The following is a 14918-nucleotide window of genomic DNA, read 5'->3' on the forward strand; positions in this document are numbered from 1 at the left end:
TAACTGTTCCGTTTCTTTTTTTGTATGCGTACAACACCGTCTCAATTGTATAATTTATAAAGCAATTTTATTAAAAGAATGAAATACACAGCAATATATTTTTACAATGAAATTATGCTATGTGAGGTGGTGGTGGAGGTATCTGCATCCCTGTCGCCAAAAGTGCCGGAGGTGGTGGTACTGGATTAAACATAGGTGGCCTTGGCGGTGGTGGAACTGGTACCATAGGTGGACCCAATCCTGGTCTTATCAGAGGAACTGGAGGTGGTGGCACTTTGCCCACTGAAGGTTTCTCGTTTTTAAATGCGAATTGCAAAAAGAACTGCTTTGTATCCTTATTCCAATGTGTCCAGAATTTCCCTTCTGCTTTCTCGACTTCTCTACTGGGAACCTGAAGTTTCATCAAATTTTTGCTAGAAGTCTAAAACTATTTGTGCTTGTAGTTTACTGTAAGTCAACTTACTTTAAAAGCTATAGTCTCATAGGGCTCTGCGGCAAATAACAAGTACTGCCACTTGCGATCTGGCGGTTCGACTCTCTGTTCGTACGCCGACATAAACCTGTGCCTTGGGATAACATTGTCCGCAACCTCTGGATAATCGACTTGGAACAGTAAACTCTGTTGTCCCGATTCCGGGTCACGTTGCTTCGTCACTCTGTAACCCGGTCGTCCGATTTTCACGAATTTCTTTGGCTCTACACGAGGTTTCTCGGGTGCAAGCGTCTGAGGAGCTTCCTTCGCTTCTTTCGCGGCTCTCCTAGCTAGGTTAGCTTGATGCTTTTTACCCTGGGTATGGGCTAAATAACTGCCCTCGTTATTATGGAGAGTCAAACATAATTTACATTCGTAAGAGCCCAAATGATTTTTCATAAAATACGGATCTTTGTTTAGATCGATCGTTTCTAACGCGAGTTGTCGTAGACGTTCCCTTCTGTCTCGATTACTTTCCGACCAAGAAGCGACGCCTCCGCCTCCGGTCTTTCCTCCTGGACGATTTTGGAAATCCATTTCTGAATTTTATTCTCTTCGATACTTATTTAAAATTCTTTCCCAATTCATACGTAAACAAACACCACAAAACTCGTTTCTCGTTCAGTGTTGTCGTTGTCAGCTTTGAGAAATCTCGATCGCAGCGCTGCGGATTGAGGAATGGTGAAACTCAGGCTTCAATTAGTTCGTAAATAAGAATAAGAAAAACAGAATAAAAAAGTCACATCATTTCGAAGCAGGTTAGTTTATTTACCATTAGTATAATTTTTAACAGGTATATTAAATGTACAGAAATAATATAGGCATAGTAAATCTATTGTGTATATTTTTATATGAAACTTACATTGCATTCAACATATTGTATGTACAAGTTAAATTGATTTCTACCTTCCTTTACGAAGGTGCGTATTATACAATTCATTCGCAGCCAAAAATACTTCACTTTCCTCTGTTTAGTCTCTAAAGGATTTCGAACAAAAATTATGTAAAATATGAAGTACGTGCTCAACTCATACACAGTCTACTTTAATACGATTTTAATACGATTACTCTTATATGTAATTATATCTATATTTCCGATCGTTCTTTCCTTCATCGAAATATGGTACGTAGATCGTATTCTATATATCCTTTAAGAAACCTTTGCAGCCGTAGTCTTAGTCCCACCGGTTGGCGGTACAAGGCGAACGGTTATCAGTGATAGATCTATCATTTTACGCTGATACTTTTTGTGAAATACCATAGCAGCAGACTGCGTTTTAAACACGATTGTCGCGCTACGTTCACCCATTTGTATGCTCTATAATACAAACAAATAATTAATAAATTAAGCAAAAATATCGTTTATTAATGGGAAAGATAGTAGAAGAAAACTAGATCAAAATGTGTTTCCATGAAAAGATAATCACCTCGATTGTACCGATGCCTTGACACATGCGTCTAATCTGAGCCTCGGACGTGCTGGCTGCTAAATTCTCCACTCTCACCGTGTTCGTTTTTATTTCCGGTACTTTCTTCTGCTGTGTCGGTGCTTTTTGCAGTACAACCCTCTGCGGATTAGAGACGATCTTCTGTCCACTGGTGCTCGATATCTCTTGCACGTTAATTACAGTTTTCTGGAGATTGCTAGCTGATTTCGCTATTACGATTCTCTGTGAGCCAGTGTTCATCTTTTGCCCGGTGTGCACCACTTTCCTCACTGCGTCGGGTTGACCAGTTTTCTGTGTCAGTAGTTGAGCCTTCACAACTTTCTGTGTGTTCGACAGTGGTTTTTGGATCACGACTCTTCGTGCTCCAGACTGGCAATTCATCTGACCGGTTGCGTGTCCAGAATTGCTCTCCTGTAGAGAATCAGGGACACTAGTTTGTATCGTCCTAACAATTCGAACACACGATTGTTTCTCCTAGAACAGACAATCAGTGAAATATTACGATCTTGTAAAGTTAAATGAACCTAATGGACACTTCGTTTCATTAATTGAAATCTCGATGTCTATCAATTTTTATTGAAATGAAAGTTTAGAGGATCATTAAAAAGAAAAAAAAAAACAGAAATATTTAAAAACATATTTTATTAGGTAACGGATAGAGAATATATATAAATATATGTACAGAAAACTTCAACAGAGAAAAATGATTCACGCAACAATTGCGTTTATCCATATAACATTTATGTACAAATTTATTCAAGAGATGAATACGTTTTACAAACGGTTAAACACCTGATTGTATGTACAACATGCAATTCATTTGCATTTAAACTACTTGTAAAAATACGATCGTTCATCTTGCTATTTTACAAAAATGCATTATAAAAAATAAAAATCGTATATGTACAATTAAGAAAGAATGACATCTTTAGTCGTGTACCTCTGTACATTGCGCACTGATAGGACGACCGCGTCCTCTTCCAACAGCAGCTTGTGCTTTGTTCGCGGAAACATCTTTCACTACTCCCATAAGTACCGATACGGGTTTGGCGTCCTGTATATTTTCACTTACTGTAAATAATTCACATAATTATAGAACGCCTGCACAGTAAATCAGGTTTAGAGAGACTCTGAAATTTCAATCAAAACAGAATAGAATGTCGCGTCATACAATTATTGTACTTACACGAAATGCCCTCGTTCTTAGTTTCTTCGTTCTGCTTCTCCATCGCAGCCATTTTTCTTCGATTTTCCTTCTCACGCAAAATTTTTTCTCTGAGCCTCTTTTGCTCCTCCATCTTCTTTTTATACTCCTGCATTTCTGGATCTTCCGGCATTTCTTCATCCTGCAAACGTCGTTTTAATCGGGGCTGTACATAATATCCAACTGGAAAGCAATAAAGCAGTATTTACCTTCTTCTCATCACTCGTACTACTTAAAGTATCGACTGTTCGTACTTCTTGCAGGTTTCTAGTCGCGGGCTTTAGTCGCTTTGGACTCAAATCTCTTAACGGTCTATCCGCAGACTCGACGACTCTTTTCTGTGGTAACTTAGATCTCGAAATGTTCGCCGATCTGTTACCGGACTTTGGAACATGGTTTTGATCGTAACTATCACGATACGTGGTGGTTGAAGGAGTCCTGCTCTTCGGAGGGTGTTCGTTCCTAGTTTTTGACGACAAATCTCTGTCGCGATAGTTTTGATAGGCGCCTCTGTGATCCTGCGTACGTTCGATCGTTGAATATTAACCAAAATTATTCTACAGATTTTTAATAAACAGATTAATCGCGGTACCCACCTGTGAATAATTACTTTTATGATCCCATTGATCCGATTTATATTTCGAACTGGACTCGTAATTACTATCTCGCGCGTAACTACTTTCTACAGGATACTGTTTACTCATAGTTCCGCAATGGCTCTTCTGAGGCTTATTCTCTTGCCATACGTCGGAAAAGTATGCGTAAGGATCCTGCGAAGCACGAGACAATTATAATGTATTCGAGACTTTGCAATCGCTGAATATGCATACGTACATCGGTTTTGTTTGGTTGATAATTTTGCTGATAATGCGACGGTCCTTGTTGAGTTTGATTATACGAAGTTTGATTCTGGTACGGGGTAACGGGTTGGGAAAATTGACCGGCAGGACCTTGCGAAGGGGGATTGGGCGCTTGTTGAGGGGAATCCCATGCGAGTCTTGCTGTACGTCCATCGATTGAAAAAGGAGTTAATTAATGCACACAGAATAAAGAATAAACAGTTGATAGCTAAGAAATTCTTACCATCGTTTGACGATTGAACGGCTCCTCGAAAGTGAGGATTGATTAATATCTTGTGCCCTGGAGGTAAAGGTACATTGGGTACATTGGAAGCGGATTGTTGCGGAACAGGTAACGAATTAGTATTAAATTGGCTGGTAGGTACTTGGTCGGGGTAGCCGGACCTCGAGTCGTAAACGGTTCGACTTTCGAATTGACTCGTTTCTTGAAAAGTTGGCCTGTTCTCGAACGGTGGCTGATTCGGTATTTGATTTACGTTAGGATGATTGATCAGCGGTCCTTGGGACGAAGCTTGTCGCGAGAACGGTTGCATCGGCAACGGTTGATTCCCTGGTAGCACCGGTGCCGATGCACCGCCAGGTACCACCGAATTCGGATTCCCGATAAACGATCCCCCGGGATTCCCTTGTATCAACGGACCTTGACTGTTTTGCATCAATCGAGGAACTTGATTATCTTGCATGAGCATGGTCGAGTTTTGAAACGGGGCCGTAGCCGCGGCCGGTTGCTGTTGAATTTGGACGTATGACGGCTGACTCGGCGCGTGGTTGTACGCCGGTCCGGGTAAGCCACCACGAGGTCCGTAATCTAACCGCGGCCCGACTATTCGAGGACCCGGTTGACCTTGGAACTGATTCGGATTGAACTGAGGTCTATTATCTACAAAATGCGGTGGACCTTGGAGCGAACCGTTCGGAGAGTAATGCTGGAAAGGCTGTACTTGAGAATTTGATTGCTGATAAATTATTTGTTGGCTCTGTATGTTGTTTGGTAGAAGAAAAGGTGGCCTCGTCTCAAGCAAAGGTGGCCTACAAGCCGGCGGTGGTTGATTATCGAAGTTCCGAGTATTACCGAACCTAATAAATCACGTATTGAAAACGAGTGCATAACGATACTCGGGAGAGTTAAAAATAACAGATTTGAAGCGTGTATCGTAACACCGAAAGGTGAACGATGTCGTTTACGTACCTTGGGTTGAAATTCCCAGAGTTTTGCATATTGAATCTTCCTCCCCGGCTTCCTCTTGCGCTTCGACCTCTTCCACGGCCCCTGGACGACATCAGCTTGGATGGTTCAGGTGTCACCACGCTCTCCAGAGTATCCGGTATGTGGCTGTTCATTTTCGAAGAGACAATGATTCTCTCGTTTTGAAACCTGTTCCTCCTTTCCTTGGCCTCTTCGCATTCATCGTCTTCCATTCCTTGCCCGTTACCCGAATATATTTTCGCATTTTTCTGCAGTTTCTCCCGCAGATCGCCCTTTTCGATATTACTCGCATTATTAACACTATCGGATGTAGAACGCTCATCGTGCTGTCGCTGAAGCTCGCTCTTATACTCGTTAATCTCATCCTGCTCGTAATATTTCGACCGATCCTCTAGGTGATCCCCGTCCTCGTAATAATCATTCTCATTGCTTCTATTCGTTTTGCTCCTACTAAATTCAATGTTTTCATCTTCAGCGTCTAAGTCGTCGAGAGCGTCGGTAACTCCTAAGTCCAGTACATCATCTGTCTCCTCTTCTCCCTTATAGCTATTCTGCTGCTCAGGGAATTAAATTGCCAAATATTTGTAATGAAAACATGATAGTTAACCCATGGTCGTTACAATCTACTCTTATCAATTAACATATGTCTACGAGCGCGTAAAGTTAACGTATCCTCTGACAATTAAAACGCAAAATGTGTACACATTTCTATTCGCATAATCTTACACTTCCAGGTAATTCTTAATCATTTTGTCAGTTGCTAAGAAGGAAATTCGTACGGAAAGTGTTAATCGCACACATATATATATATATATATATATACATATGCATATATTTCGGCCAGTCTCGTTGCTACGAATTCATGCAACTGAATATTGTTGTGGGCGAACGGGCGATCGGGGCAATGAGATATTACTATTTAAACAAAACTAATATTAGGTGCGTGTATCCGGTGCTTCACAGTACAGAATTTCTCCAAAGATATTTTACAATATATTACAATTACTGGGGCACAGCAGCATGATATATCACGATCCAAGTGTTTCCATTTCATTTAATTTCGATACTACGTTTCCATCTTAAAAATTTTATGAAGGACCTGCCGAATTCGTTTAAACGTTTGGAATGTATTTCATGCTACTGTTTCTTTCGTGAGAATGAAGGCAGGTACATGACTTTAAATGGTGTACAGGCTGATACAATCCTTAGAATCGTGTGCGGTATTGTTACAATCGTTCAAAGGAACGACAATATTTCTAACTCGATATTTCTTTCGAATGTTCTAACGAAAGCAGGTTTCAATGAACGAGACACGCCAATACTTTGATCAGTAATAGTTCTAGTTTTACACAAAAAGTAGACAATTCTATTTTATGAAACCAGGAACACTTGGTAGCACCGTGAAACTGTAATTTCAGAAATATTTAGGTAGATTTAATATACGTGGAAACTTTCGTTAAAACGTTCTCCATAAGAAAAATCTTTGTACCTGAGCATATTATTTGAAGCAATTATAATTTAAATACGTACATGCATTAGCAATTACACTCTGATAAAATCATCATTTAAGTGGACGTTCCTTTTTTGCAGAGAATAATAATCAATGAATTTCTGTGATGTTATTGCTTCAACTATTGTTAACATTAATCTTGTTTACAATAATCGATAACTGTGTGCTGCGTTTTACAGGGAAAAGGAAATATACAGCAGAGCATTCGTTCGTGTCATCTTAAATATCCAACATATAAAATAGAGTAAATTAAAAACGAGGAATTGTAAAATGGGAACGTAAATTCTTATTACCTAGGTCTCTGGTCTTATTCGGAAGGATTAAATAAAAATTAACAGTGAAATAAAGGATCACTATTTAGAAGATACGTTGTAATTAATTTAGCTTTCATTTTCCCTGTACGGATTCTGATTGGACACATATATTTTCCATTTACATATCTCTTGTCTCACAGTCTTCATATAACAAAATTTAAAAGCCTCGCGATTCAGAGATTGGCAACAAGTTGATATTCAAATATCTGTTCATATAAAATACAGAATTTCCGCTTACACGAAGACATTTCGTGATCTTCACGCAATTATATCTGAATTTTGTACACTATCTCTTACAATAAACACACCGTTTACAAAATCGGTTAACTGTTTTCCTTTCACCATGTGAAAATTAAGTGGAACGTATTCTATTTTGTCCGTGTATCTCGTTATTATCTGATACTCCAGCGAACAGTTTAACAAACAAACGTAGCGTACGATTGTACAATAAAAAAGTGTTACACGAAATCATGATTTCAAGTTTCCTTATTGTACTCAAATCAAAGGAGGTACAACTAAACAAGATTCTCGTTGCTTGCTGAAATATAATATTCGTGGGATATAGGAAAACACAAAATTGTGGTCGAGTCTGTCCATGTTAATTGAGTCTACTTTACAGACAATTCAGAAGATTCATTAGAGAAAGTCTTAGTAGGTAAGAAGTATTTAGCGTCAGTTTTAGAGTACTTTGTATCATAATGTTCTGATTCTGTATGCTGTAATTGCAACATAATAAACAAAATCGAAAAAATCTATGATTGTCTGGCCAAAGTCTCCAATGTGCATTTAGTATTAAATCCAATTATATGGTATGAACTAACTTTCATTTAGAAACAATATAATGGTCCAGCAATATGCTCACCCTCTCCAGTTCATAGTCATCTGCTAAAAGAGCCTCTTCTTCGTCATTCCCTAGATCATACTCTTCATCTCCGAGATCTTCATCCAATAAAGTATCATCGCTGATAAAGCATGAGAAAATATGATTAGAATGAGACTATAGATGAACTGTATACGTTGGAGGTAATGTTTCTAAAACACATATACAATATTTTCGATATCCACGAAATATCGCTTTCAGTAAAAGTATTCTAGTTTATTATAAGGATTATAAAGATATTATAAAGATAAGAATAAATAATAAATTGGCAATATAATACGAACGATAGAAGAGATAATCAAAATGGTAATAGATACAATAACTCTAACCTGGATCTGTTCCAGTAATCAAAATTGACTTATAAAATGTTAGTGAAGGCACAATTAGGGTATTAGGTATTTTAAAATTGTACTAAAACGAGCAAGTTTTTTCAAAATGAAGAAGAAAATATTTCTTACTGTTCAGACATCGTACATCCACTTCCTGATATACAAGTAAAAGCCTGCAACCAGTCTGCAATTGTCTGGTCACTGGCGTCACTGCAATCGCAAAGCTGGCTTGTTTGATGGCTGGGCACTGGGCTAGGCGGCGATACAGTCTGCGTTAGTCCACTACGTTCATGGATATTGGGAATTGACACAGGGGCGGGATAACGGATATATACTATATACAGGTCGGGAAGGTATGGTATATTGTGGTTGTATCGTTGTTGATCGTCGTATTTAGAGCATTTAGAGAACAGCTTTATTTTGATCGAAATTGTATAACAACACACGTGAGGAACGTACAGCAGGCATGGCAGTAAGTTCTGATTCTAAATTGAAATCCTAATTATTATCTACTTCAAGTAAACTTGATAAATCATATTAGAATCGCACGTGTTGGTTATTGCGCAGATTTTACCGGTTAACCTGAAACATGCTTGGTCGAATACTTTTACGATGCCCGAAATGCCTTTATATATCTTATTTTTTATAATAAAAATTATGATCAAATCGTATTTTGCCTTTCTACATTTTTCCTTGATTGATTCTAATTAATACAAGTTGTCATAGCAACTGTTGCTTGAGGTATAACACTCTTTGAATACGATATACTATACTGACATGATTGCTCTAGGCTGTCGCAGCTGCGAAAGTACAAGAAGTTCGCGAAACCACGAGAATCGAGAGAATCGGTGCTCATTCGCACATTAGAGGTTTGGGACTAGATGACTGCCTGGAACCTCGACATGTAATGATACAACAGTTTTACGAAAGAACGATCATTCATTCATTCTTTAGTTTTATTAATTATGTATAATGTAGGTATCCCAAGGCATGGTTGGTCAGCTTATGGCTCGCAAGGCTGCTGGTGTTGTCCTGGAAATGATCAAGGATGGCAAGATAGCTGGTAGAGCTATCTTGCTGGCAGGACAACCTGGCACTGGCAAAACTGCCATTGCGATGGGAATGGCACAAGCTCTAGGAATGGATACTCCTTTCACTTCCATGGCAGGATCCGAGATCTATTCTTTGGAAATGAGCAAAACAGAAGCTCTGACTCAAGCTATTAGGAAGTCGATAGGTATTAGAATTAAGGAAGAAACGGAAATTATTGAGGGAGAAGTAGTAGAGATTCAAGTGGACAGACCAGCCACGGGTGTCGGCGCCAAAGTCGGTAAACTAACGTTGAAAACGACGGAGATGGAAACGATCTATGATTTAGGAAACAAAATGATCGACAGTTTGATGAAAGAAAAAGTTAGTATAAGATACGACCAGGATTGCAGTTTTTTATATCTTTAGACCGCCAGTATTAGTTACTTCTCTGTTTCAATCTTAACGAATGAATTCGAAATTTAAGGTACAAGCCGGAGACGTGATAACGATCGACAAAGCTACCGGGAAAATAAACAAACTGGGAAGATCGTTTACCAGAGCTCGGGACTACGACGCCACTGGCTCGCAGACTCGTTTCGTACAATGCCCCGAAGGAGAATTACAAAAGCGCAAAGAAGTCGTGCACACTGTGACCCTGCATGAAGTCGACGTAATAAATAGTAGAACGCACGGATTCCTAGCACTGTTCTCCGGGGATACAGGAGAAATTAAATCTGAGATACGAGATCAAATAAACGCGAAAGTTGCCGAATGGCGCGAGGAGGGAAAAGCAGAGATCGTGCCTGGGGTTCTGTTCATCGATGAAGTCCACATGCTCGACATCGAATGTTTCTCGTTCCTGAATCGTGCACTCGAAAACGAAATGGCACCTGTGGTCATCATGGCTACGAACAGAGGTACGCGTGTTGTCGATCGTACGCATTCATTATTTTATTTCATACAAAATTAATCGATCGTTTTTATAGGCATTACAAGAATCAGAGGAACGAATTATAAAAGCCCTCATGGTATACCGATAGATCTATTAGATCGTATGATCATCGTGCCAACGAGTCCGTATCAGGAGAAAGAGTTGAAAGAAATATTAAAAATAAGATGTGAGGAAGAAGATTGCGAAATCGCAGACGACGCATTAACTGTTCTTACCCGAATCGCGCTGGAGACATCGTTGAGATACGCTATTCAATTGATCACAACAGCTTCCCTTGTTAGTCGACGAAGGAAGAGCATGGAAGTGAGTGAAATATATTCATTTTATTCATATCCGTGATACGAGGGATCTAAAGAGCGATGGAACTTTTTAGGTGAGCATCGATGACGTGAAACGCGTTTACTCGTTGTTCCTGGACGAAAATAGGTCGACTCAGTTCCTTAAGGAATACCAGAATGATTTTATGTTCAATGAAATGCGTAAGTATATTTTTATCTCGCTTTCTTTTACCGTGTACTAACCTTGTGCTCTCACTGTTCCAGCGGAAGAATCGATGGAGATATCGTAACGACAAGTACATAAATAGTGCGCTTAAACTTGAACGTTGTTCAATAAAGATTTATCATTTTCCTACTCGCCGATTCCATATTCCCTTTAACGCTTAATCAATGTACACTAAGTTATCAGAAACAACGCTCTATATATTTCAAATTAAATAAAAACGAAAAAACTTAACAAGTATTCTGTTTTCGTAATCGTAACAATTTGGCTTCGCGGTATTTGATTTTATTCGACGCGCTTATAACGACGGGGTTAATTAACTAGCGTTAATCGAGGTAAATTCATTTTTGGCGTAATGTTTCTGCGTAAAACACGACCCGAGGGAATAAACTTATTAAATCATACGATACAAAAGGGCGATTGAGAAAAGCTTGTATCATGCGATTGAACAAAAGTTTATCCAGTCGCCTCCCTTGGTTTCTACGTTTTCTTCTTCTCCTGGGTCTTCTTAACTGTAAATAAAAATATAAACGTTTATTACTTCTGCCGGAAGTATAGAAGATGGATAATAAATTTCACTCACTCGTTATCAGCTTAATTACTTCCTCCGGCTTGTACGATGATTGAGCTTTTTTATCTTTCGATGCGAATCCCAAGTTGTATTGTACTTTGTACACCGGAATAGGAATTACCGTGGACGATACTGGTACCATTACTGAAACAATAGCAACAATATTTGTCGTTAAACTATTTATTTATTAAGAAAATTTGTTGAATTCTATGCGATTGTGGTAAATTATCTCAGACAGTGTGTGTCCGAGATACACAAAGCGGTGGCTGATGTCCGGTAAACTGGAAAATTCTAAAGCGCGATGAAACCCGAGAACGCAACGCTTTAATGCTCGATAAAGTTACACGCGCGAGAGAACGTGCCGCGGAATCATTCGTGAAAAAGTAATTCGAACGAGATAACAGAAAATCAACGAACCTAGCCATATTCGAATGATTTCAATAACTAATACAGATCTAAAAACAGTTCGGCAAAAATATATTGAACACATACAGTGAACCAGATTCGTTCTAAAGTTTGAAAGAGCGCAAGTCCATTAAACATAATTTAAAATGTTTCAAATTGAAAAAACAACAATATTTTACAACTAATTATTCATTGGTTGTCAATTTGCGTTTGCGGGAGAATAATTATGGTGAGCCGGTGGTACATGTAATAAATTCCTTAAATCGTTGTATTTTAGCGTTGCGATTGGTCTCGTTTTTTCATAAATTGGTGTCAACTGAATATTATTAAATTTTCTTGGTCTTCCTCGATGTGATAGTATGTCTAGAGTTTTAAATAGCGCAAGCTCATTCATTAATGTTGTATAGAACACTCTATGTGATCCACTTTTCAAAAATCACATTCTCCGTATTTTTAACCAGTTTACCCTTCTTCCGTTGGAAAGAAATAAAATAACAATAATTATCTGAGCAAATCGGACACCACTACTTTAATAATAAAATCGAAAGGTCTTATCTCATAAAATTTTACCATATAATATACTCCATATCTGTTTGAAACTTTCACAATGGGACTTAGGCCACTTTCAAAATAAACGGCTCAAATATTATCAAATCGAAAGAAAAATGTAACAACTTGCAGTTACTGGTTTGCGAATGCGGTTGACCAAATAAAGGGCGATCTCTCGAAATCTGAATTTCCTTGGGACAAGGTTTAACAGGTGGGAATAACGGGACGATGACGTCAGTTAACGAACCGCGTGGGTTTCGATTCAAGGAACTATGATGTCCTATTCACTAGCTTTGTACACATTTCGCATTTCCTTATCACGTTCTTCTTAACTTCTCATTCTCAATTGGATCAAATAATGTAAGTTATAAATGAATCACTAAAGATAATCGTACAAAACACTTAATCATTCGTTTATATCGTTAGAATATTTAAACAGGAATTATTGGCGAATGTAGCTGTAAGTTGAGTTGTAGCACAAAATTGCGAAACCTTCAATCAAAATCAATGTTTTATAAATGTTGCGTTCTATATTCATTTTCTTTCGTTACTATTATTATGGGACAGAGAGAGTATGAATTTTGTATTTGATAAAGCAATTTGAATAAAATTCGAGACATGTTTCTTCGGGATTATTGAGATAGATTCTTAAATTAGTTTCGTGGTTCGGTTTTGATCGATACGTGATACATTGTGAAAGAAACGATTAAATTAAAGAGATTCGGAGCTATCGAGTGTGCGTGCGGGTTGAATGTATTTGAAAAGGGCGAGCGGCAAAGCTAACACCATTCAGTTATTAGGCTGTTAAGAAAATTGAGTTACATAGTCATTAGGGAAGGTCCCAGTTATTAGGTTTGGAGTAATATCGAGTTATCGGCTTCTTAATAGCACCGAGAGTTCGATCGCTCGTAAACACGATGCTGCACGCTAACAATTAACACTCAATTTTTATTCTCCCAAACTACTCGCTCCTAATAATTAAATATATACACACGGGTTCAATATATTGTTTCTATAATGCAGATCTATGAAGTATTGGTTATTGAAATTTTTTTGGGATACATTATAATTGGTTTTAAACGCGGGTTACATTATGATTATCTGGTTTAAATAAATAAATAAATACTTAAAATATAAAAGAAATTCGTACAGAAAGTTTGTAGAAAGAGTGGGAGTCCAAAGAAAACCCGTGAAAGGGAAATAAAGACATACTACTATACACTACTAAAAGAAATTCGTATGTTGATTTCATTTTTTAATATTACATTACATAAAAGTTCTTAGCGTATCAGTGATCCACCTCGTTGGTCTCGGTTTGACTAATAAGGTAAACCAGCTAGTCAGCAGGAATTAGTCATCCCATGTTAGATCATAGGTGACACCTGTTTGCCAAGATTCACGTAAGACGCGAGCTGTGCAAGCATATGTAACGCGATTCAAACGCAAAAATAAAAAAGATATTTATAGCCAATAAAAGGGCACGAGGTAACGTAACATCGAGGTGAAAGTTTTTCAAGATGTTCGCACACGACCAAGACCTGGATCTCTGTGTAGATCGCAGGAAGAGAAACCGAAACTTTCGATTTTTAACGAATTCTCTTGTAATTTTCAGAATTTCTATTAAAATGCAAACATAACTGCGAAACCGAAATTCCTGACACGCTTGGGTATTCATTTAATTGAACTAACAGGAAGCCCTCGCATTAACAAGAGAAATTCGAACCGAATAAAATCTGCAATTCATTAAACAATGTTTCCCACAAATAGTATAAAAATCCTTGGACAAAGAGAGATCGTGTCTATGCAAATAAATGTGATGCGTTTTTATCACGACGTATCCAACATGAGAAAAGAGAAAAAGCTTCAAAAATGGGAAAATTCTTCAACCAGACAGACCGTTTTCGAGATAAATATGCTTTGAGCTAAAAACTCGCGGTGAATGAACGAAAAACAAATACCCTTGCATTCCCTTTTAGAAATAAAAAGGAATAAGAGATGGATTTAATTAGTGAGATGAAATTTTAATGAACCAAGTCAATTTCTCTCTTCTCCATGTTTCTAATTGAAACTGTATTAAATTGTAAGTAGCTACTGCGAATCCCAAAGGCGTACATCAATATAATTAGAAGTTGTAACGAGTTTAAGTAACGTTACCTTAAACTTGATTAATCGAGAATTGAACAATTCCCTCGAATTAGGGAGACTTGGAGTAGAACTTACCTGGCTCGAACACATTGTCGTGGTTTCTTTTGTATATAGTCGGCTTCGCATGTGCGATCGCGATTAGGATTGTCGCGAGGAAACAAATTACGGAGAAGCTCGCGACCCGTGACATGATTGAAGCTCTTCGGACAGATAAGAGCACCGGAGATATACTAAACAAGATTCGAGCCACGACACGTTGACTCGACGATGCTTCGACCGGCACTACACCGAGCAAAGACCAAAGCGGTGAAAACACTTGCCATGAGTGGGGAAAGCCGCGGATAAACAACAGAATTGGCCTCTCTCTCTCAGTCGGCTCGGTGCTTTGCCGTTTTCTAGTGCAGTCCTCCGAAGGAATCGTGGAGCCGACATAAGGACACACCCACGCGACGGCATAGAAAGGAACGAGAACTGGGAAGTAAGGAATTCGCGAAGGAGCGTCAAGGATTTGTAGGTACAAGTTAACACGTTCGATGCGG

General features: G+C 38.5%; 4 protein-coding genes across 5 annotated transcripts; 1 reads left to right on the forward strand and 3 right to left on the reverse strand.

The window, feature by feature from the left end:
• Window positions 1–48: 48 nt before the first annotated feature.
• Sf3a2 (splicing factor 3A subunit 2) lies at window positions 49–1149 on the reverse strand. Its single transcript, XM_018031403.2, has 2 exons — window positions 464–1149; window positions 49–391 (listed from the first exon to the last, which is right to left on the reverse strand). The coding sequence occupies exons 1-2, from the start codon at window positions 1007–1009 to the stop codon at window positions 113–115; spliced, it is 825 nt and encodes a 274-aa protein (XP_017886892.1). The 5' UTR covers window positions 1010–1149; the 3' UTR covers window positions 49–112.
• A 141-nt stretch (window positions 1150–1290) lies between these two features.
• Window positions 1291–8463, reverse strand: LOC108628966 (RNA-binding protein 33). The gene is made up of 11 exons (XM_018031231.2): window positions 8354–8463; window positions 7878–7977; window positions 5174–5745; window positions 4208–5061; window positions 3959–4125; window positions 3721–3894; window positions 3334–3642; window positions 3107–3266; window positions 2861–2991; window positions 1900–2394; window positions 1291–1790 (listed from the first exon to the last, which is right to left on the reverse strand). The coding sequence occupies exons 1-11, from the start codon at window positions 8362–8364 to the stop codon at window positions 1623–1625; spliced, it is 3141 nt and encodes a 1046-aa protein (XP_017886720.1). The 5' UTR covers window positions 8365–8463; the 3' UTR covers window positions 1291–1622.
• A 116-nt stretch (window positions 8464–8579) lies between these two features.
• On the forward strand, window positions 8580–10841 carry rept (RuvB-like helicase 2 rept). 2 transcript variants are annotated; one of them, XM_018031236.2, is made up of 7 exons: window positions 8580–8696; window positions 9015–9128; window positions 9203–9637; window positions 9741–10173; window positions 10243–10511; window positions 10582–10687; window positions 10751–10838. In XM_018031236.2, exons 1-7 carry the CDS (start codon window positions 8691–8693, stop codon window positions 10774–10776), a joined length of 1389 nt encoding a protein of 462 aa, XP_017886725.1. In that variant the 5' UTR covers window positions 8580–8690; the 3' UTR covers window positions 10777–10838. The 2 variants fall into 2 exon arrangements, with proteins under 2 accessions (XP_017886725.1, XP_026672760.1); XM_026816959.1 differs by having other exon boundaries at window positions 10582–10841.
• A 47-nt stretch (window positions 10842–10888) lies between these two features.
• On the reverse strand, window positions 10889–14752 carry LOC108628971 (uncharacterized). Its single transcript, XM_018031238.2, has 3 exons — window positions 14455–14752; window positions 11293–11424; window positions 10889–11221 (listed from the first exon to the last, which is right to left on the reverse strand). The coding sequence occupies exons 1-3, from the start codon at window positions 14567–14569 to the stop codon at window positions 11190–11192; spliced, it is 279 nt and encodes a 92-aa protein (XP_017886727.1). The 5' UTR covers window positions 14570–14752; the 3' UTR covers window positions 10889–11189.
• Window positions 14753–14918: the final 166 nt, after the last annotated feature.

Source organism: Ceratina calcarata, unplaced genomic scaffold, assembly GCF_001652005.2.
Source record: "Ceratina calcarata isolate Rehan_Ccalc_2016 unplaced genomic scaffold, ASM165200v1 scaffold551.2, whole genome shotgun sequence".
Taxonomy (NCBI): Eukaryota; Metazoa; Arthropoda; class Insecta; order Hymenoptera; family Apidae; genus Ceratina; species Ceratina calcarata.

What these genes read in the sequence shown, in the direction of transcription:
- Sf3a2 (XM_018031403.2), bottom strand. Translation starts at nt 1,009, where the DNA reads ATGGATTTCCAAAATCGTCCAGGAGGAAAGACCGGAGGCGGAGGCGTC. An exon ending in ATGAGACTATAGCTTTTAAA is followed by an intron (nt 392 to 463) that starts GTAAGTTGACTT and finishes ATGAAACTTCAG; the next exon opens with GTTCCCAGTAGAGAAGTCGA.
- LOC108628966 (XM_018031231.2), bottom strand. An exon ending in ATGACTATGAACTGGAGAGG is followed by an intron (nt 5,746 to 7,877) that starts GTGAGCATATTG and finishes TTCCCTGAGCAG; the next exon opens with CAGAATAGCTATAAGGGAGA. An exon ending in TAAGAACGAGGGCATTTCGT is followed by an intron (nt 2,992 to 3,106) that starts GTAAGTACAATA and finishes AATTATTTACAG; the next exon opens with TAAGTGAAAATATACAGGAC.
- rept (XM_026816959.1), top strand. An exon ending in ACTGCCTGGAACCTCGACAT is followed by an intron (nt 9,129 to 9,202) that starts GTAATGATACAA and finishes TGTATAATGTAG; the next exon opens with GTATCCCAAGGCATGGTTGG. An exon ending in CATCATGGCTACGAACAGAG is followed by an intron (nt 10,174 to 10,242) that starts GTACGCGTGTTG and finishes TCGTTTTTATAG; the next exon opens with GCATTACAAGAATCAGAGGA.
- LOC108628971 (XM_018031238.2), bottom strand. Translation starts at nt 14,569, where the DNA reads ATGTCACGGGTCGCGAGCTTCTCCGTAATTTGTTTCCTCGCGACAATC. An exon ending in CGACAATGTGTTCGAGCCAG is followed by an intron (nt 11,425 to 14,454) that starts GTAAGTTCTACT and finishes CTATTGTTTCAG; the next exon opens with TAATGGTACCAGTATCGTCC. An exon ending in AGTAATTAAGCTGATAACGA is followed by an intron (nt 11,222 to 11,292) that starts GTGAGTGAAATT and finishes TTTTATTTACAG; the next exon opens with TTAAGAAGACCCAGGAGAAG.